Genomic DNA, 22,063 nt, shown 5'->3' on the forward strand with positions numbered 1-22,063 from the left:
GTGTAGCAGAGCTGAGTGTGTGTATGCAGCAGAGTTATGTGTGATTGTGTGTGTGGCAGAGCTGAGTGTGAGTGTGTGTATGCAGCAGAGCTGAGTGTGTGTAAGTAGCAAAGCTGAGTGTGTGAGTGAGTGTATGTAGCAGAGCTGAGAGTGTGTATGCAGCAGAGTTGAGTGTGTGATTGTGTGTATGTAGCAGAGCTGAGTGTGTAAGTGTGTGAGTTTGTGTATGTAGCAGAGCTGAGTGTGTGAGTGTGTGCATGTAGCAGAGCTCAGTGTGTGTATGTAGCAGAGCTCAGTGTGTGTATGTAGCAGAGCTGAGTGTGTAAGCAGCATGTGTGTACTACATACACACTTCTATACACATGGTAGTATGTGCAGAGCATTGCATCCTAGTGTCTGTACTACAGACACTAGGATGCAATGCTCTGCACATACCCCCATGGGTAAAGCAGTGTGTTTGTAGTACATATACACTGCTATACACATGGGGGGGCTGCAGAGCATTTGCACCCTAGTGTTTGTACTACAGAGTCCGTACAACAGACATGGGTCGGGTGCAATGCTCTGCAGTCTGCACATACCCACATGTGTATAGGAGTGCTATATAAAAAGCGTAAAGTAAAAAAAAAATGGAAATAAACCCCCCCCCTAATAAAAATTAGCTCCCCCTTTTCCTATTGCTATACAAAAAAAGTAAAAACATTTTTTTTTTACATATGTGATACTGCCGCGTGGCGAACTGTCTGAACTATTAAAATTAAATGTTAGTAAATCATTAACATTTTATTTTAATAGTTCAGACAGTTACCCATGCGGCAGTATCAAATTTACGCTGTTTTTGTACAGGATCATTAATAATGACAGCAACCGGCAAAAACATAAAAAAAATAATAATTCTGCTGTTTGGTGAAATCACATTCTACAAACTTTTCATATGGCCATTGTACAGGATTCTTCAAGTAGAATCAGCTGAACCCCTTTTTTTTGGCATTTTGACATTTTTCCGATTAATCGACGAAATAATCGGCAACTAATCGATTATTAAAATAATGGTTCGCTGCATCCCTAATGACCACGATATAGTGACCGGATAATACTACCATACTGATACTGGATAAAACCGCTATACACAGTATCACCAATAACACCACTATACAAGGGACAAATGATTGTACCGCACCATGACTACACATTATAACACCGCTATACACAGACAGTAGTGACCTCGGCTCTACACACCATATAACAGTACTGATTACATACAGTTACATCAGGTGACCTCTTCTCTCATCACTTTCCTTTTTCTTCTCTATACAGCCCAGACCGTCATGATGATTTCTTTCAGCCACAACTCCACAGAACCTGCCAGACAAACATTTTAGATTTTTCTAGCACCTTTAGCGCTCTATACAGTAATAATAACACGAGTGTCCCACATAGTAGAGTGGGTAGATACGTGGGTTTGGGGAAGGGTAGATAGATTCTCCTTACATGGTTTCTGCATTACACAGGTGTCTCAAGTAAGTAGGTGTCACCTGTAGGTAGGTCCCCCTATATAGTAGTAGCAGCCCCCAGCATATAGTAGAAGCTGCCCCCTTTAGCCCCCCCCCCTTTAGGCAAGGCCTTAGGCAGCAGCCCAGCTCGCCTAATAGGAGAGCCACCTCTGATTATTAGCAAAAGTTCAGACCAAAAATAAAGTCAAGAATAGAGCAAATCCATATATACATGTAAAAATAAGCAATAGTAACAAAAGTAGATTGCTGGGGGGTGTTGGGTGGAACCAAGAGGTCAGGTCTACAGGTTAATGGAAAGACAAGCAGGGAAACTGGGTAAAGTATTCTGAAAACATCTAAACTGTTCATTAGGACTGTAGTGCAGATCATTAGGGGGCAGTGGTGCAGATCATTAGGGGGGCAGTGGTGCAGATCATTAGAGGGCAGTGGTGCAGATCATTAGGGCAGTAGTGCAGATCATTAGAGGGCAGTGTCATAGATCATTAGGGGGCAGTAGTGCAGATCATTAGAGGGCAGTAGTGCAGATCATTAGGGGGCAGTGGTGCAGATCATTAGAGGGTAGTGTCAAAGATCATTAGGGAGACAGTAGTGCAGATTATTAGGGGGCAGTAGTGCAGATCATTAGGGGGCAGGGGCACAGATCCTTAGGGGGGAAGTAGTGTGGTAGTCGGGTGATACAAGCTAGCTGCAGGGTCTGGTGGTATTAACCCTGTGTGGGGGCGAGTTGGTATTAACTCCTTACTTGTATCGTGACGCCAGGGTGCAGGTTTTTCCAGTTGGTTCACTGCCACTAATCTGCCCAGAAACGGTGATGGAAGTAATAGAATGTCCACGGCTGAAGTTATGCAGAACGTTAACTCTTTACTTGTAGCTTGTGCAGCAATAACAACCATTAACAGTCTTTACGGTTCTGAGGTCTCTGGTTTGCAGGTAACCTCGCACACTTGTCAGGACTGAGCATACACTTGAGTGAACCACTGTGCTACTGTTACTTTGGCTTGGAAGTAGTCCCGGAGTTATAAGTGGCTGCTGTGATATGGCTTGAGGCCTATCTGAGATGAGTAGAGATAAGAGATAAATCTGTGCTTGTCTTATCTGATGATCCCGGAACTAACACAGGAACAAACAGGAAGAAGGATCAGAATACAGCCCTTTATATAGTGTGGGCTAGACTAATGCTCATTGGTGGCAAGTTACTTAGTTACCTGTGACCATTCAATCATGGGTACATCACATGACTCGCAGGTCCTAACATATAACTCTATACAAATATCACATGATAAACGGATCACATGACTTAACCCCTTAAGGACGCAGCTCATTTTCACCTTAAGGACGCAGCCCTACTTTATGCATTAATAACTCTGATGCTTTTACCGATTATTCTGATTCTGAGATAGTTTTTTTCGTGACATATTCTACTTTATTTTGGTGGTAAATTTTCGGCGTTACTTGCATCCTTTCTTGGTGAAAAATCCCAAAATTTCATGAAAATGTAAAAATTTTTGCATTTTTCTAACTTTGAAGCTCTCTGCTTGTAAGGAAAATGGATATTATAAATAAATTTTATATTGGTTCACAAATACAATATGTCTACTTTGTGTTCACATCATAAAATGGACATATTTTAACTTTTAGAAAAAAATAAGAGGGCTTCAAAGTAGAGCAGCAATTTTCAAAATTTTCATGAAAATTGCTAAATCTGAAGGGACAGATGTTACAGAATTACAACTCCCAGCATGCCTGGACAGTCTAGGCATGCTGAGAGTTGTAGTTTGGCAACACCTGGAGGGCCACCTTTGGGCACCACTGAAATAGTGGTCTCCAAACTGTGACCCTCCAGATGTTGCAAAACTACAACTCCCAGCATGCCCAGACAGCCTTTGGCTGTCTGGGCATGCTGGAAGTTGCAGTTTGGCAAGCACTAAAAGGGCAGCAGTAAGGATCGCTTTACTGCCACCTTTCTTTTTCCCCCCACCGTCGCCTCCCTACCTGCGCCGCTGATCTCCGCAGTCTCCACCGCTGATCGGCGGTCCCCACAGCATCTTCTCTTCAGGTACCAGCCGCCATCTTCTCCCCCCGTTCTGCCCGACATCCAGGGGTGGGCAGAGGGGGGGTTTCCATGGCAACCCCCTGTCGTCCACTGCCATTGGTCAGAATTCGCAGCACTGCAACCTCGCTCCTATCCCTCAGGATGATCGAGGCTGTCGCTGACAGCTCCGATCATCCCTATTTTCCGTGTGAGACCCTACCAGAGACCCTATCAGCCCGGAATAGGAGAAAATCGCATGTCTGAATTGACATGCGATTTTCTCCGATTGCCGACATGGGGGGGGGGAGGATGTGCCGGGATGCCTGCTGAATGATTTCAGCAGGCATTCCGGTCCAGTCCCCAACCGGCTAGAGGCGGGGACCGGAATTCCCACTGGCGTATCCATACGCCCTACGTCCTGAACAGGTTAAAGGGGTATTCCAGGAAAAAACTTTTTTTTATATATATCAACTGGCTCCAGAAAGTTAAACAGATTTGTAAATTACTTCTATAAAAAAATCTTAATCCTTTCAGTACTTATGAGCTACTGAAGTTGAGTTGTTTTTTCTATCTAAGTGCTCTCTGATTACACCTGTCTCGGGAACTGTCCAGAGTAGAAGCAAATCCCCATAGCAAACCTCTTCTACTCTGTGCAGTTCCCGAGACAAACAGAGATGTCAGCAGAGAGCACTGTTGCCAGACAGAAAAGAACAACTCAACTTTAGCAGCGGATAATTATTGGAAGGATTAAGATTCTTTAATTGAAGTCATTTACAAATCTGTTTAACTTTCTAGAGCCAGTTGATATAAAAAAATACCCCTTTAAATTAACAAATGACGTCTAACAAGTCCTTTCCTTGAACGGAGATCGCACAGCTGGCTTCAGCCCCTCAGAGATCTGGGAACCAACCATAGAGCCACCTGGTTAATTCTTCTCCGCACTTCAGCCGAATACAACTTGTTCTTCCCTCTATAACCTAAGGAAGGACCCTGTGTAGAGTAGGAGACCCCACTAATCTAACACCTATAGGATCAGAATGTCCTAGAAGCCAAAAGATAGAAGTGATTTTATATGTCTAATCTGCTCATGTCCTGTTACCTTGTAGCCATATATGAGACTCTTTTCCTCCCATGTAAAATTATAGAGATGACATCGCTGGATCGGTGACTACGTTATAAAAGAAAAACTTTTTTTCCCCCCTAATGTCTCTTTTATTGTTAACAAAAGATTAAAAAAAGCAACAAATCATTGTTTTTTAAATTATTTTTATCACATCATATATAACAATAATTACATTCACATAAAGAGAGACAGAAACTCCTATCTCTTTACTTTATTTATTAGATTTATCCAAGTCCTTATATCTGGGACCACCTCTGAAAGCCACAATCTTACAATTAATAATCGAGCATGAAAGAGGAATTTCAAGCAAAGTTCTGAATTCTTATTTATTTCCGTATTATCTCCCAAAATAACTACCTCAAATGTAAATGCTATATCTATCCCCAATCTCTTTTTAAGTTCTTGATATATCCTTTCCCAATATTTCTGAATTTTTCTGCACGCCCAAATAATATGAGTGTAATCCGCCTCATTTAGCTGGCATCTTGGGCATTCTGCGTCAAGTCTATACCCAAATCTCACCAAGTCATCCGGAGCCAGGGGAGTTTTCCACAAAATGTTCCACTGGATAAATCTGTGATCCCTATTAATTGAAACCCTATTAACATTCTTAAACACACGACCCCAAAAATCTTCATTTTTACACTGAAATTGTTTCATCCACCTCCCTTCTACTCTATGTAAATTCTCTTTATTTCCACCAATAATTTTTGGTATATTTGGGTCATATCTTTTTTATTATAGAACCCATTCCCCAAAAATTCTATAATATTATGTGAATCAACCTGAAATAGTGTTTTATCTACAGTGCATTTATACGTGTGATATATTTGATAATATCTGAATCTATAGGATTCACCGATATTACATCTTACTTTAAAGGGGTATTCCAGGCAAAACCTTTTTTATATATATATCAACTGGCTCCGGAAAGATTTGTAAATTACTTCTATTAAAAAATCTTATTCCTTCCAATAGTTATTAGCTTCTGAAGTTTTCTGTCTAACTGCTCAATGATGATGTCACGTCCTGGGAGCTGTGCATGATGGGAGAATATCCTCAAAGGAACTGCACAGCTCCCGGGACGTGAGTCATCAGAGAGCAGTTAGACAGAAAGCAGCAACTCAACTTCAGAAGCTAATAACTATTGGCAGGATTAAGATTTTTTAATAGAAGTAATTACAAATCTGTTTAACTTTTCGGAGCCAGTTGATAAATATAAAAAAAGTTTTGGCCTGGAATACCCCTTTAATTTTTCAAAAGTGCAAGTTTTCCCTTTCACAAAAATGTGTTCAATTAATCTTACCCCGACCTTAATCCAAGAACCAGTATCTTGAAATTCATTAAATTCCTTCAACCTAGGGTTAAACCACACCGGTGTAAAACGAAGATTATTTCTTATATGACAAATTCTTTTAAGATTAACCCAAATTTTCCTAAATAATTTGCATTGCGTGATAGTAACAAATCATCGTTACACCACAATAATATTCATATTGCCGCAATAATACAGAAATTACAAACTCTAAATAATAAACTCTTTAGAACTTTAGAAAAAAAATAAAGAACGATAGAAATAGATAAGAAAAGAAATAGATAAACCTGACGTCTAGCATAAAACATAATTACTTAATGAAAAGGTTCTAAAAGTAATCTAAGGAAAACAAGTCTCCAAGGAATTTCTTAAGAACTTTTGCCATGAAAAAGGTTTCTCAAATTTGGAACTGGGAACTTTTTTTGCACTCCTACAAAATGGTTGGAGGGGGGTAAAAGATCTCTAGTATATCGGAATAAGCCGTCTAGTCACCAATAGTAGGTGTGTGATTCAGCAAGTCGACATAGGACAGAAATCCGAAGAAGTAACCGCAAGAAGAACAATTTCCAGAGTAAAATGTATCTCTTTTTGTTGTAACCAAGAAAATACTGTATATACTGGAGTATAAGCCGAAGCCCCTAATTTTACCACAAAAACCTGGGGAAAACCTATTAATTCGAGTATAAGCCTATCATCACCCACTGCAACAAACACCCATCCCCCTTCCTGTCATCATCCATCCCCCTCTCTTATCGTCTAATCACCTCCCCGGTTGTAGCTCTCGGCGGCGGCAGGTCTTTTCCTGTTGCCTGACAGCCGGGAAAGGGAGAGGTCCGTGACATCAGGGGAATCCCTGCGTGGCGGCGACCCTACCCCAGCATCACTAGTCAGGGGCCAGATGGACGGACACGATCAGCTCACTTTTCCCACCGGTATGCGGACGGTCCCTGTGCAGACAGTCCCTACCATGGATGAGTCCAGGGCCGGCCCGAAGCAAAGAAGGGGGGCCTCCCGGTGAAGATGGCCGACCCAGACCACCATCATCTGTATGCCTGGACTGATGTCAGTGCAAATTTTTTTTTTCACTCGAGTTTAAGCCGAGGGGGGAATTTTCACCATGAAAAAATGTGCTTATACACAAGTATATACGGTAATCGAAATATCTTCCCGCCAGAGAGATAACATTTTCAAGCAAGACCCCTGTATATGTAAAAGAGTCCACGACTCAAACCCACACCTCCAACATTGAGAAGATTCTGGAATACCATGTGACAAAAGGAGAGGAGGAGTCCCATACCCCCGACAATATAACATATGAACTCTCCTGTATACGAGTACGTATAAATCCGCACTGTTCTTCAGCGAGTTGGATATTCAGCTCCTCTTCTTATATAAGATGCATTTTGGTTACTATTAGGAGCAGAAGAAATCAGATAAGAATAAAGCTTAGATATTATTATTATTTAGGAAATAAATACAATCTCTCTAACCAATTTCAGGGACGTATGTTAGTATAACGCTTAAAACATTGGAGAGTAAAGATAAACTTACTTATAAAACCCCAGAAAGCCTGAGATTCCTCTATGGCCAAAGTCTTAGTAGAAGAATATAAATCTCGTAACGTAAAAGAATGTAAACGTTCCCACAAAGGGGAAGAGGGAAAATGTGTTTAGTAATAACCATAGGGAGTAAAGAAAGTGGGGTTAGGGGGAAGGGAAATCAGAATCAGTCGTAGAGCAGTCTCGTAATACCGACAAAGTTATATATAAAAGAGGAAAGAACTAGAGAGGCCAAGGAGGAGTGCGGGGGCCACAAAATGGGCCCTATAGAAGGAGGGACTGAGGAGAATTCCATATCCACATGAGGAGGAATATAAAGGGGAGGATGAGAAAAAGAAGAGCGAACGAGCTCTAATAATCCAGACGAAGGAAAAGCTTTATAATAAGTGTGTGTCACGATTCGGCTTCCAGGTAGTGGATCCTCTGTGTCAGCGAGGGATTGGCGTGGACCGTGCTAGTGGACCGGTTCTAAGAGGCTACTGGTGTTCACCAGAGCCCGCCGCAAAGCGGGATGGTCTTGCTGCGGCAGTAGCAACCAGGTCGTATCCACTAGCAACGGCTCTACCTCGCTGACTGCTGAGAAGGCGTGGGACAGAAGGACTAGGCAGAGGCAAGGTCAGACGTAGCAGAAGGTCGGGGGCAGGCGGCAAGGTTCGTAGTCAGGATGGATAGCAGAAGTTCAGGTAACACAGGCTTTGGACACACTAAACGCTTTCACTGGCACAAGGCAACAAGATCCGGCAAGGGAGTGCATGGGAGGAGATCAGATATAGCCAGGGAGCAGGTGGAAGCCAATTAAGCTAATTGGGCCAGGCACCAATCATTGGTGCACTGGCCCTTTAAGTCTCAGAGAGCTGGCGCGCGCGCGCCCTAGAGAGCGGAGCCGCGCGCGCCAGCACATGACAGCAGGGGACCGGGACGGGTAAGTGACCTGGGATGCGATTCGCGAGCGGGCGCGTCCCGCTGTGCGAATCGCATCCCCAACGGCCATGACAGTGCAGCGCTCCCGGTCAGCGGGACTGACCGGGGCGCTGCAGGGAAAAAGACGCCGTGAGCGCTCCGGGGAGGAGCGGGGACCCGGAGCGCTAGGCGTAACAGTGTGTAAATCCGGAAACACAAAACCGCCGTCTAATGTCTTCAGGGTGAGCGTCTATACGGGACACGTGGTCTCTTCTGAATCATAACAAAATTACTAAATAACCATCGGATAGAAGAACAATTCCGTACTATGATAGGGACGGACTGTAAAAATATAAAATATTATTGGTAAATATAAGATTTAAGAACCTTTTTCCTTCCAATCCACGACATATATGGGAATTTACGAGCGTGTAACTGGGTCTTCAATCCGTGTAATAATGGCGCAAAGTGTGAAGTAAAGAGATCTTGTACCAGATGTGATCAGATCTCTAGGGATTTTATACCCCGGGGAGGACAAAGAAAAGGAAAAGAATTACACCGATGTTTACTGAACCCGGGGGACGCTGAGATATTGACGACTTCTCATATAGAAAAATGGATTTTATGATCTGAGACCGAAAATAGACGTCAAGACGGGAAACGCTGGTCTAGGGTTTGTGATAAATAAAAGTATCTGCAGCGTCTTATGTTCAGAAGAGACGATCTTCAATCTTCAAGACGCGCGGATCCTGTCTGATGCCTTGAATTAAAGTCTCTATAATCATAATGAGAAGGGGGCGGGGACAACACTGACGCGTTACATTCCCTATATACAACGTCAGGGACAATATTACATTTATTATAAGTCCAGTGTGCAGAGATGAATATAAGATAATAAATAATATAAGAAAGAAAACTTTTACTAAAGGGGTACTCCGGTGGAAAACTTTTTTTTTTTTATTAACTGGTGCCAGAAAGTTAAACAGATTTGTAAATTACTTCTATTAAAAAATCTTAAAGCGTACCTGACAGTGCAAAAAAAAGAAAAAAAGTGATATGTTACTCAGGACCCAATCCTGATCATGTGCATATAATGTTTATGTGTCTCGGACCTATATATCCAGAGATATAAGCATTTATCTGCTGGTGAGTTACTTTTTCATTGTGCAGGCTGGAGGGGGCGTGTCAGTCTGTCTCCCTCACAGGAGCAAGCCTGGGCAGTCAGCCAATCAGTACTCTCTACTCTGTAACCCTTTCCTCTCTGGTTTTATGTGTCAGAGGAAGATGCTTGTAGCTTGCCTGCAGTAATCAGAAGACATTATGGTGAATTCATAACAGGATAAAATGTATAAATATAAGAATAGATCTTTATAAAATTAGTGCAAGGATTTTTTAGATAAAAGTACAGCATTTTTATGAATACATGTTCTATCTGTTTTATCTTCTCCTAGTAAAGCTGGATGCTAATCAGCATAGCTGTCACTATGTGTGTCATTCATCTTTCACCGACTCCTGAATGTCTGATCAACTTCTTTATAGAAAGTAGAAGAAAAAAACAGGGATATGCGCCCCTAGTGAAGGATGTTTATAGGTGAGATGAAAACAAGTTAAGTTGTAACACTCACCTATTTTCGTTGTGCTGAGAGCACAACATCTATGATAGCCTTAGGTGATGTCTCAGGTCTGCAGCCACGGTCCTCTGGAGCAAAGGTGATGTCCCAGCAGTGTAAATAACAAGAAAAAGGCAAAAGTTGGGCCGTTGGTGGCGCTGGTCCTGATGAAAAGAAAGCTCTGTAGACCCTTCTCAGTGTCTAAATGTGGTTTTATTAGCACAGAAAGCACATTTAGACACTGAGAAGGGTCTACAGAGCTTTCTTTTCATCAGGACCAGCGCCACCAACGGCCCAACTTTTGCCTTTTTCTTGTTATGATCAACTTCTTTGTCATTCAGGAGTCCGAGAAAGCTTTGACTATTTCAGCATGCTGGGAGTTGTAGTTTAGTAACAACTGAAGCTGCAATGTTTGTAAATAACTGTGTTAGAGCAATGTTGCCTCCAGCTGTTGTAAAACTACAGCTCCCAGCATGTCCACACATCCTTTATCTGTAGTTTTGCATACACAATAGAAATCTCCTATACTGGATACCGGTATGCTTTACGGCCGGTATCCAGTATGCTGTAAAATCTAGACTAGTCTGTCTGGCTAAAGACAGGCGACCCCTAGTGGTGGCTATTTTGAGCTTGAATTTCAGGTGAAAATAAAAAAAAATGTTAACAGGTGTATATTGTGAAATGTCATATTATAATGAGTCCTGCAATATATGAAACGTTTTTAACAATGACAGTGCCCCTTTAATCCTTCTAGTACTTATTAGCTGCTGAATACTACAGAGGAAATTCTTTTCTTTTTGGAACACATAGCTCCCTGCTGACATCATGAACACAGTGCTCTCTGGTGACATCTCTGTCCACTTTAGGAACTGTCCAGAGCAGCATATGTTTTCTATGGGGATTTTCTCCTTCTCTGGATAGTTCATAAAATGCACAGAGATGTCAGCAGAGAGCACTGTGTTCCAAAAAGAAAAGAATTTCCTCTGTAGTATTCAGCAGCTAATAAGTACTGGAAGGATTACGATTTTTGTAATAGAAGTAATTTACAAATTTGTTTAACTTTCTGGCACCAGTTGATTTAAAAAAAAAAAACTAAAACGTTTTCCCCTGGAGTACCCCTTTAACAATTGGTAACAAGTTTGGAGATGCAGTATATGATATATATGTATATTTTATATATCCTATGTACATGGTTAATATATAAATGTGTTATCTGCATCATTTATTGCTCTGAATTGGCTTCTCTTCTGTGTGAGTTCTTTGATGTCTAAGAAGACTTGATTTGTCAGTAAAACACTTTCTACATTCGGAACATGAAAATGGTTTCTCCCCTGTGTGAGTTCTTTGATGTACAGCAAGATGTGATTTATTAGTAAAACATTTCTGAGCATGAGAACAGCTTCTCTCCTGTGTGAGTTCTTTCATGCTGAACAAGATGTGATTTCTCAGTAAAACATTTTCCACATTCTGAACATGAAAATGACTTCTCCCCTGTGTGAGTTCTTTGATGGCGAAGAAGAGTTGATTTCTGAGAAAAACATTTCCCACATTCTAAACATGAAAATGGCTTCTCCCCTGTGTGAGTTCTTTGATGTTGAACAAGATGTGATTTCTTAGTGAAACATTTCACGCATTCTGAGCATGAAAACGGCTTCTCTCCTGTGTGAGTTCTTTGATGTTGAACAAGAATTGATTTCTCAGTAAAACATTTTCCACATTCTGAACATAAAAATGGCTTCTCCAGTGTGTGAGTTCTTTGATGTTGAACAAGACTTGATTTGCCAGTAAAACATTTTCCACATTCTGAACATGAAAATGGCTTCTCCCCTGTGTGAGTTCTTTTATGTTGAACAAGATGTGATTTCTTAGAAAAACGTTTCCCGCATTCTGAGCATGAAAGCAGCTTCTCTCCTGTGTGAATTCTTTGATGTTGAAGAAGAGTTGATTTCTGAGCAAAACATTTCCCACATTCTAAACATGAAAATGGCTTCTCCCCTGAGTGTGTTCTTCGATGTTCAACAAGACTTGATTTATCAGTAAAACATTTTCCACATTCTGAACATGGAAATGGCTTCTCCCCTGTGTGAGTTCTTTGATGTTGAACAAGATATGATTTCTTAGTAAAACATTTCACGCATTCTGAGCATGAAAACGGCTTCTCTCCTGTGTGAGTTCTTTGATGTTGAACAAGAATTGATATCTCAGCAAAACATTTCCCACATTCTGAGCATGAAAATGATTTCTTTCCTGTATGATCTCTTACATGTCCAACACCCCTTCTGTGACCTTTATTTTGCTGAACATCCTGTGATGAGTGAGAAGACAGGACCTGTATATAAGGATGAGATGACAGATCTTGGCTGTGAAGGGCTGAGGGTGTATCTGGGATAATGGAATGTTCTTCATATGTATCTTGTGTGATATCATCATCTGCTTTATAATCTGAAGATATAAGATTCTCCTCTGATCTCCTGCTACAAGAATCTGCAGAGAATAACACAGATTTTATTAATAACTGCGCCCATATTTATAGTCTTTTTAGTAGAACATTATAAGTGCAGCATGTGACATCATGGAACCTTCTCCCCGTCCTCCGGATAATAAATAGTTAATGTAGACATAATATAGGGTCTTCAGGTCACATACACCCCACTCCTGGACCCCATCACACTCCCATCCAGCAGCAATGAACAATCCATAGGGCACAAATCAGACGACAGCCGAGGCGGTTCAGAGCCCCCAGCAATACAGAAGTGCTGGGAAATATCCCAAATTATTCCTCTAGTCGTCTACATGGAAATCCTGCTGACTATATAAGATGGAGACAACAGAGACAAGAAAAACAACAGCGCAAACAAGGACTTTAACCCCTTAATGACAATGGACATAAATGGACATCCTGGTGCGGCAGTACTTCATCCACCATTAACCCCTCAGATACCTTGATCAATACAGATCACGGCACCTGTGGCAGCGCGGCGCTTGTAATCGCTGATCTGATACTTGCCGGCACGGAGGTCCCCTCACCTGCCTCCGCCGCTCTCCCGGGGTCTTATTCACTGATCTGCCTTCCAGCAGACCAGAGCAGAAGATCGCTGATAATACTGATCATGTATAGTACTGAACAGCATTGGCAATCTAATGATTGCTATAGATAGTCCCCTATGGGGACATAAGGAGTTAAAAATAAAAGTTAAAAAACAAATTGAAAAATTCACCCTAATAAAAATTTTAATCACTATTTTCCCTTATTTTACTCAAAAAAGCATAAAAAGTTAATAATTATGAAACATATTTGGTATTGCTGTCTGCATAAATGTCCGATCTATCAAAATGTAAAGTTAATGATCCGGTGGGGTGAACAGCGTAACCTGGGAAAAGTACAAAAAATTGCTGCTTTTTGGTCACATCACATTCACAATTTTTTTTTTTTTTTTTAGAAAAAAGCGACTTAAAAGTCACATATACACAAAAGTGGAACTAAAAAAAAACTACAGGTCATGGTGCAAAGAATGAGCCCTCATACCGCCCCGTATACGGAAAAATGAAAAAGTTATAGGTGGTCAAAATAGGGCGACTGATTTAGTAAAAAAATATATATATATAAGTTTGAGAATTTTTAAAAGCAGTACAATAATAGAAAAGTGTGTAATCGTAGGTGTAATTATAATCGTATTGACCAACAGAATAAAGAAAATGTCATTTTTACCGTAAAGTGTACAGGGGGAAAACAAAACTCTCCAAATAATAATTTGGGTTTGCCGTACATTTTATGGTAAAATGAGGGTTCATGACAAAGTACAATTGGTCCCACAAAAAACAAGCCTCATATGGGTCTATGAATGTAAATGTAAAAGAGTTCTGGATTTTTGAAGGCGAGGAGGAAAAAACTAAAACGCTAAAATAAAATTGGCCTGGTCCTTGAGGGGTTAAAGACAAAACACATGCTCAGTATCAGTAAGGGCCACACTTTGAGACCACAGATCTAAAACATAATCCTACACAAGTAAAGGGATGTGTGCAGCTCACAACCAAGCGTCCGAGGTTTAATGTGGCTAAAAGATCGATCCCAACCGATCAAAAATATAAAAAAATATATGCAAAATGAACCCCTCCTCGAGGATCCTGCCCTACTGGGTACACAATGAAAAATTATTGGAAATAGTTTATTTGAAAAAATGTGGAAATATTTATTAAAATACAATTATAAATTTAAAAGAAAGAAAACCCCCATATACATAAAACATAATGATCAGAGAAATACTCGTTATATGTTGTAATTCTCTGCCATTGGGCCCTAATGGTAAAAGATAAATAGATATAGCAGTGCCAATTGTTTAGGAGTGCGGACATCTGGCACTGCTATATCTCTCTATCTTTTACCATTAGGGCCCAATGGCAGAGAATTACAACATATAACTAGTATTTCTCTGATCATTATGTTTTATGTATATGGGGCTTTTCTTTCTTTTAAATTTAGAATTGTGTTTTAATAAATATTTCCACATTTTTTCAAATAAACTATTTCCAATAATTTTTCATTGTGTACCCAGTAGGGCAGGATCCTCGAGGTGGGGTTCATTTTGCACATAAAACATAATCCTGTCCGGTTGTAGAATCGTCTTTGTCCCAGCTGAAGCACAGACCTGGCAGGACTAGTACTCCTCTGTGCTCACTCCTGTCCTATCAGACTGCAGCATGAAAGCAGAGAGGAGGGGGTTACAGAGCAGCCTGCAGTGATTGGATAAAGAGATCCGGCACAGCAGACCCAGGGAGGAAGTGAATGAATGGTGAGTGAGGGCGGGCTCAGTGCTTGCCTCAGACCCTCCTCTTCCTGAACAGTGGATGCCAGAATAGGTGAACAGCAGAACAAAGGGATTTGTGAGCTAAATACAGAAGACAAATAGACCTAGTGAGTAACATATATGAACATTATTTTTTTCTGTAATTACTGCAGCTGTGACTGAGTAGAATCTGTGACTCTTCTCTGTATTTAGTGGTTACTACTCACCTGGGCAGTTACCTGTAGAAATGCCCTCCTGATACTGCTCATCACTGCTCACATCTGTCTCTTCTTCTTCTTTCTTTATGTCTGTAGCCTTAATATAGATCAGATCTCTCCCTCTAGGAATGTCCTCCTTATACTGTTCATCACTGCTTACATCTGTCTCTTCTTCTTCCTTTAGGTCTGTAGCATTAATAGACCTCAGATGTTTCCCTGTAGGAATGTCCTCCTTATACTGCTCATCACCGCTCACATCTGTTTCCTCTTCTTTCTTTATGTCTGTAGCATTAATATAGATAAGATCTTTCCCTGTAGAAATGTCCTCCTTATACTGCTCATCACTGCTTACATATGTCTCTTGTTCTTCCTTTATGTCTGTAGCATTAATATAGATCAGATCTTTCCCTGTAGGAATGTTCTCATTATACTGCTCATCACCGCTCACATCTGTTTCTTCTTCTTCTTCTTTTATGTCTGTAGCATTAATATAGATGAGATCTTTCCCTGTAGTAATGACCTCCATATTCTGTTCATCAAGAGGACGGGGACACCTCTCTGGTGCTGTTCTCTTACTGGATCTGACTGTAGGGAACACATACAGAGACTGAATTCATTCTGTACATACAAATAATGAGAGGACGTGTGTATATAGTCATGTCTATTACCTGGTGATGTGAGGGGCTGCTGATCCTCCATCATAACCTGATCCTTGTACTGATCCTTGTGTCCTTCTACATACTCCCACTCCTCCATGGAGAAATAGACCGCCACGTCCTGACACCTTATAGGAACCTGTATTGTGAATAAACATTTAATTCTATACAATTCCAGGATGTTATAAGGAGACATTTGAGGGGATATTCCTGCACATGATTTATCTTCTTGCTCTCGGATGATGAGGTGAATACTTGTCGGGGCAGATCCTCTATATTATGGTCACATGTCTCAAACTGACTGTAAGTCTGATGATCCTCAGTTCAGGTCATTATACCCAAAGCGCCCGTCCCATGGAGTGTAAGGAGTTAAGTGATATTTCATAGTATTACTGCTCCCCTCCCCCGGGACTATATAGATGGCTGCTTACTGTCTGGCCCCTAAGGATAGAATTGGCAGTGCTGTGCGCACTTAAACCTAAATAGACTGGTTGTTCTTATCCCAGCGAGTAGAAGGGACAATAAGCAGCTATCTGTATAGTGTGTGGCCCCAAAAAAGTAAAGTAGCAATGCATGACCACCATTTAACTCCTTCATGGCTGACTGGGCAGGAGGTATATAATGTATAGCCATGGGCCCAGCTCCGGAGCAGGAGACGCATCAAATCTGGCATATCTTCTGCTCTTGTGCAGGAAACATCTTTCAGAGCAGGGACACCTGTCATTAAAGTGATAAGATTTGGAGGGGAGGGGGAGGCCGCTGCCAGTCTATGAAGCACAGTCAGGAGTTCAGCACGATTCATAGCCCCTAGGTCCTACCTGCTATCAGCATCTGGGACTCATTGCTAATGCCGGACATCACCAATGCCAAAAATCTATTTCCGGTAGCTCAGTGGAGCTGATAACGACACCCACAGTGAAATAGCGGGGTCCCGGTCAGCTGAGAGAACGGGTGGAGGTCCCTAACCTCACTCCACGCTGTCTGAACGACGCTCCAATCCTGCAGGCAGCCTCAGCATCACAGCATTGATCAGTGTATGTAATCTATAGATTCCATGTAATAGTCTACTACAGGGACTAAAAAACTGGGAATAAGGTAAAAAGAACATTAACTTACTGTGAATAAGCCCCTCCCCTAATAAACGATTAAGTCTTCCCCATTTACCAATAATTTTTTTAAATAAAATAAGGTAAACAAAACAAAAAAATCTAAACATATGTGTAACCGCACGGTCAATGGCGTAAACGTAAAAAAATACAACTTCATGGGCCAGAAAAAAAAGTTCTTAAATAGCGATCAAAAAGTCTCATCAAAACTAAAGTGGTTCCGATAAAAATTACAGATCACGGCACAAAAACTGACTTTCATACATCCCTGTATATGGAATAATAAGAGAGTTATAGGGGACAAGGTAGGACAATCTGATACAGACTCATTATTGTACAAAAAGTTAGAATTGTTTTATATTTTAACCCCTCGGCGATGTGTGGTATTAGCCGCGGGTCCCGGCCGTTGATGAGCGCCGGGACCGACGCGATATGATGCAGGATCGCGGCGCGATCCCGCTTCATATCGCGGGAGCCGGCGCAGGACGTATATTTACGTCCTGCGCCGGCTCCCGCGATATGAAGCGGGATCGCGCCGCGATCCTGCATCATATCGCGTCGGTCCCGGCGCTCATCAACGGCCGGGACCCGCGGCTAATACCACACATCGCCGATCGCGGCGATGTGCGGTATTAACCCTTTAGAAGCGGCGGTCAAAGCTGACTGCCGCTCCTAAAGTGAAACTGAAAGTGACCCGGCTGCTCAGTCGGGCTGTTCGGGACCGCCGCGGTGAAATCGCGGCATCCCGAACAGCTGACCGGACACCGGGAGGGCCCTTACCTGCCTCCTCGGTGTCCGATCGACGAATGACTGCTCCGTGCCTGAGATCCAGGCAGGAGCAGTCAAGCGCCGATAATGCTGATCACAGGCGTGTTAATACACGCCAGTGATCAGCATAGGAGATCAGTGTGTGCAGTGTTATAGGTCCCTATGGGACCTATAACACTGCAAAAAAAATGTAAAAATAAAGTGTTAATAAAGGTCATTTAACCCCTTCCCTAATAAAAGTTTGAATCACCCCCCTTTTCCCATAAAAAAATAAAACAGTGTAAAAAAAATAAAAAATAAACATATGTGGTATCGCCGTGTGCGTAAATGTCCGAACTATAAAAATATATCATTAATTAAACCGCACGGTCAATGGCGTACGCGCAAAAAAATTCCTAAGTCCAAAAAAGCGTATTTTGGTCACTTTTTATACCATTAAAAAAATGAATAAAAAGTGATCAAAAAGTCCGATCAAAACAAAAATCATACCGATAAAAACTTCAGATCACGGCGCAAAAAATGAGTCCTCATACCGCCCTGTACATGGAAAAATAAAAAAGTTATAGGGGTCAGAAGAGGACATTTTTAAACGTATAAATTTTCCTGCATGTAGTTATGATTTTTTCCAGAAGTGCGACAAAATCAAACCTATATAAGTAGGGGATCATTTTATCCGTATGGACCTACAGAATAATGATAAGGTGTCATTTTTTCCGAAATATGCACTGCGTAGAAACGGAAGCCGCCAAAAGTTACAAAATGGCGTTTTTTCTTCCATTTTGTCGCACAATGATTTTTCTTTCTGTTTCGCCGTGGATATTTGGGTAAAATGACTAATGTCACTGCAAAATAGAATTGGCGATGCAAAAAATAAGCCATAATATGGATTTTTAGGTGGAAAATTGAAAGGGTTATGATTTTTAAAAGGTAAGGAGGAAAAAACGAAAGTGCAAAAATGGAAAAACCCTGAGTCCTTAAGGGGTTAAAAGTATTAAAATAAAACCTATATAAATCATTTATCATTGTAATCGTTTGGACCTACAGAATAAAGAGAATTATTACCGTAAAGTGCACTGCGTCCAAACAGAAGACCCCAGATTTAAAAAAATAGCTTTTATTTTCTATTTCACCCCACAAATAAATTTTTTTGTCCCTTGTTGTGGATTTTGCAGTAAAATGAGTGATGTCATTACAAAGTACAAACCGGAGGTGAAAAAAAACAACAACAAAAAGCCTCATATGGGATTGTAAAGAGGAAATTACAATCATTATGGCTATTAGAAGGAAAACATTAAAAAGTGAAATCGCTGTTTCCTTAAGGGGTTAAAACTCAAAACTGCCGGGTCCTGAAGGGGTTAATAGTACAAAAAAACATCTAACAGCCTCCACATGTGACCTCACACATACCTCCACCTGCAGACTGTACAGGAGCCGTGTGCTTACAGGACCTGCATGATGTCATCGTCATGGAGGAGTCACATGATCAGGGGCTGCGATGATGTCACCGTCATGTGATCAGTCACATGGAGGAGGAGGAGTCACATGATCAGGGGCTGCAGCTCTAGGCTCATCTGCTCAGTGTATGCAGGACTCTGCTGTCACATGACCATTATCACAGGTCCTTAAATCACCATCCCGTCTATCCTGCACTGCTGACCTCCGCCCACTCCGGTCACATGATCCTCCCCACAGGTCCTTCAGCCACAGTCACATCTTTACTGCTAAACTTTGCCCCCCAAATGTACTAGTCACATGATTGTGACATCATCACAGGTCCTACACCTCCAGCATGTAGCCGATACAGAGCAGGTCCTGGTGGGGCAGTCACTACTGTTGTGTGTGGAGATCTCTCAGAGCAGCCGCCCCTGATCATGTGACTCCTCCTCCTCCATGTGACTGATCACATGACTGTGACATCATCGCAGGTCCTGTAAGCACACGGCTCCTCTACAGATACAGGTATGTGTGTGCGGTCACCATCAGATCAGGATTATTGGGGATGTTTATTATTAACCCTTAAGGACACGATGTATATTTACATTCTGTGCCCCATATGGGACTTTGAGGTGAGCTCAGGAGCTATAAGCAGCCAGGACTCATCACTAATGACGCTTATCACCATTAACCCTTTAGATTCCGTGATTAAAGTCGATTGCAGGATCTAAAATGAGTAAAATGCAGTTGTTGGGGGCGGAGTCTAGATCAGCTGAGATGACGGCCGGAGGGCCCCTTACCGTGCTCTGTGCTCAGATCGGTGCTCTAAGTATACAGACACCTCCACAGCCTGTATAAGCCGAGCACCGATAACACTGATCACTATGGCAGAGTGTTATTCAGGGTTTGTAATAGAAGCCCCTCCCCTAATAAGTTTATATCCCATTTTTGTAATAAAATAATGTAGGTGGGCGTGGCTTAGACATGGCGCTGTACGGTTGTTTCTCTAGGGAGCGCCGTGCCGACCAGCGGTTGTTTGCCTGATTTCCTGCCTATACTGCCCCCCAGGGGATGTCTGGATGGTGAAGATATCAGGTCACTTACCCGCCCATCCTGTCACCTGGTCAGTCTCTTTTCTCCGGGTATCAGCCACTTCTTCCATACAGGACTATGTAAGCATCAGGTTTTTTAAGTTTCTCCCGCGCCCCTATTATTACTATAGACAGTGTTTCCAAACCAGTGTGCCTCCAGCTGTTGTGAAACTACAACTCCCAGCATGCCCTGACAGCCAAATGCTGTAACAGCTGGAGGCACCCTGCTTGGGAAACACTGACTCCGGTGGTGGCCCAGACCCTGCGTGTGTAACGGTATATGATGCTCGGCCTCTGCTGCAGGTAATAGCAGGTTCTTCCGGGGGACATATCACAATTCACATAAAATCCTGATGTAATTGTGATGTATATTGTGCCCCCTAGTGGACACATTTCACTATTCTTCATTGGACAATGTCATATTGAATCCCTCTATTCTTCTCCCTGCTCTGATGAAGACGTTCTGAATACACCGCAGCCTCAGAGATTAGGAGAAATGGATTCACAACGTCTTCAGCAGAGCAGGGAGAGCGACCTCAGAAGACCTGGAGGACTAGAGCGCCACCACTGGACAGGAGAGGGGAGTGCGCTCTAGTCTCTTATTTTACAGCCCTCGGACAATGGATTTTGTTTCATGGAGAAATCTGAAAACTCCTATAATGTCTCCTCAGATGTTTCCCCAGATTATCTCCAGGAAATGGATTTTATTTCTCCATAGAATCTGGTGCGGTTTATCATCGTCTCCTCTTCTTCCCTTCAGGTTTCTCCAATCCAGGATCCTCTGCTGATATCTTCTATATAAGAGAATTCTCCTGGATGACCCATCAACCATGGAGAGAGACAGGAACAAGATGGCCGACAGGATCATAAACCTCACACTACAGATACTCTTCCGGCTTACTGGAGAGGTGAGGGATTCTGGGAGTGATGTCACATGACCTCATTCTTATCTATGTAATAACAGATGGATATGACTGGAGAGGTGAGGGATTCTGGGAGTGATGTCACATGACCTCATTCTTATCTATGTAATAACAGATGGATATGACTGGAGAGGTGAGGGATTCTGGGAGTGATGTCACATGACCTCATTCTTATCTATGTAATAACAGATGGATATGACTGGAGAGGTGAGGGATTCTGGGAGTGATGTCACATGACCTCATTCTTATCTATGTAATAACAGATGGATATGACTGGAGAGGTGAGGGATTTTGGGAATGTATGTAGTGATATTAATGTGTCTCTCCATACACAGGATTACACAGTAGGGAAGAAGTCCTCTAGTGGGTGCTGTCGGGCCCCTGTGTGTGAAGGATGGGGAAGAACCCTGAGCCCAATCCCAGGGCCCCCACCTCACTCCCTGATACAGGAGGAAATGGATGAACAGAAGATCCGAGAACTCATCAACAAGATGATGGAGCTGCTGACTGGAGAGGTGACACTGCTGGGACATTATACAGTAATGGAGGGGTCTGGTGATGACTGGAGAGGTGACCCTGCTGGGACATTATATAGTAATGGAGGGGTCTGGTGATGACTGGAGAGGTGACACTGCTGGGAATGCTGGGACATTATACAGTAATGGAGGGGTCTGGGGATGACTGGAGAGGTGACACTGCTGGGACATTATATAGTAATGGAGGGGTCTGGTGATGACTGGAGAGGTGACACTGCTGGGATATTATACAGTAATGGAGGGGTCTGGTGATGACTGGAGAGGTGACACTGCTGGGACATTATACAGTAATGGAGGGGTCTGGTGATGACTGGAGAGGTGACACTGCTGGGACATTATACAGTAATGGAGGGGTCTGGTGATGACTGGAGAGGTGACACTGCTGGGACATTATACAGTAATGGAGAGGTCTGGTGATGACTGGAGAGGTGACACTGCTGAGAATGCTGGGACATTATACAGTAATGGAGGGGTCTGGTGATGACTGGAGAGGT

General features: G+C 42.2%; 2 protein-coding genes across 3 annotated transcripts in view; both read right to left on the reverse strand.

The window, feature by feature from the left end:
• Positions 1–22,063, reverse strand: part of LOC130298186 (gastrula zinc finger protein XlCGF57.1-like) — a 91,119-nt gene that overhangs the window by 21,126 nt on the left and 47,930 nt on the right. The window contains exons 1-2 of one of the 2 annotated variants that reach the window (XM_056551097.1): positions 2,257–2,321; positions 1,264–1,362 (exon numbers count right to left, since the gene is read on the reverse strand). The exons of the other annotated variant lie outside the window; for it this stretch is intronic. The gene's annotated coding sequence lies outside the window, so the exon portion shown is untranslated. Of the gene's footprint in view, positions 1–1,263; positions 1,363–2,256; positions 2,322–22,063 lie in introns of those variants that run through there. 2 annotated transcript variants of the gene reach the window in all.
• LOC130298199 (oocyte zinc finger protein XlCOF7.1-like) overlaps positions 11,236–22,063 on the reverse strand; it is a 177,927-nt gene continuing 167,099 nt past the window's right edge. The window contains 2 exon segments of the mRNA XM_056551116.1: positions 11,236–11,437; positions 11,439–12,291. Coding sequence (XP_056407091.1) covers positions 11,272–11,437; positions 11,439–12,291 — 1,019 coding nt within the window. The 3' untranslated portion in view covers positions 11,236–11,271.

This window comes from Hyla sarda (genome assembly GCF_029499605.1).
Source record: "Hyla sarda isolate aHylSar1 chromosome 1 unlocalized genomic scaffold, aHylSar1.hap1 SUPER_1_unloc_4, whole genome shotgun sequence".
Lineage (NCBI taxonomy): Eukaryota > Metazoa > Chordata > Amphibia > Anura > Hylidae > Hyla > Hyla sarda.